The 669-nt window shown below is 69.1% G+C and overlaps 1 protein-coding gene across 1 annotated transcript in view; it reads right to left on the bottom strand.

Annotated features, from left to right (window-relative positions):
- The window catches only part of Aicda (activation induced cytidine deaminase), a 2,893-nt gene that overhangs the window by 225 nt on the left and 1,999 nt on the right, over positions 1 to 669 (bottom strand). Inside the window, exons 4-5 of the mRNA XM_033765947.1 lie at positions 455 to 668; positions 47 to 162 (exon numbers count right to left, since the gene is read on the bottom strand). Coding sequence (XP_033621838.1) covers positions 47 to 162; positions 455 to 668 — 330 coding nt within the window. The remainder of the gene's footprint in view (positions 1 to 46; positions 163 to 454; position 669) is intronic.

Consider the following 669-nt stretch of genomic DNA (forward strand, 5'->3'; position numbering starts at 1 on the left):
GCTGTGGGGCGCCTGGGTGGACAGAGGGGTCAGGGGGGCCGCTCACCAGCAGGATGCGCCGCAGCTGCCTGGACAGGCGGACCGAGTTCTCGTGCAGCCCCTCCCAGGCCTGGAAAGTCCTCTCGCGGTTCTCCACAAAGGTGTTCCAGCAGTAGAAGTAGTCTGATGGAGGGGCTGCGTCAGGCCCAAGGGAGGCCGAGGGCCCACCGCGCCGACCCAGCCTCCCCCTCCCACTGGACTCCGTCAGTCGTGCGAACAATGCAAACCGAGCGCAGCGGCCTGGCGGGTGGGGGTGGTGTCGGCCCAGCGCTCGCGAGGCTGAGGCAGGAGGATCGCAAGTTGGAGCCCAGCCTAGGCAACTGAGCAAGACCAGGTCCCAGCCAGCCAGCATTGCAAGGGGAGGTGCGCGGCGGAGTGCGGGCCCCCCGCGTACCCCCATCCCCCCACCTCGTACCTTTGAAGGTCATGATTGCGATCTGCACGCCCGCGCGATGCAGCCGCCGCAGTCCCTCGGGCTCGGCCTTGCGGTCCTCGCAGAAGTACAGGCGCGCCGTGAAGATGCGCAGGCTGAGGTTCGGGTTCCCGCGCAGGAAGTCGGCCACGTGCCGCGCGCAGTCGTAGCAGGGGCTCCAGGACGTGAACCAGGTGACGCGGTAGCAGCGGCCCGGG

The sequence above is a fragment of the Fukomys damarensis genome, unplaced genomic scaffold (genome assembly GCF_012274545.1).
Source record: "Fukomys damarensis isolate Sample0158 unplaced genomic scaffold, DMR_v1.0_HiC HiC_scaffold_19, whole genome shotgun sequence".
Lineage (NCBI taxonomy): Eukaryota > Metazoa > Chordata > Mammalia > Rodentia > Bathyergidae > Fukomys > Fukomys damarensis.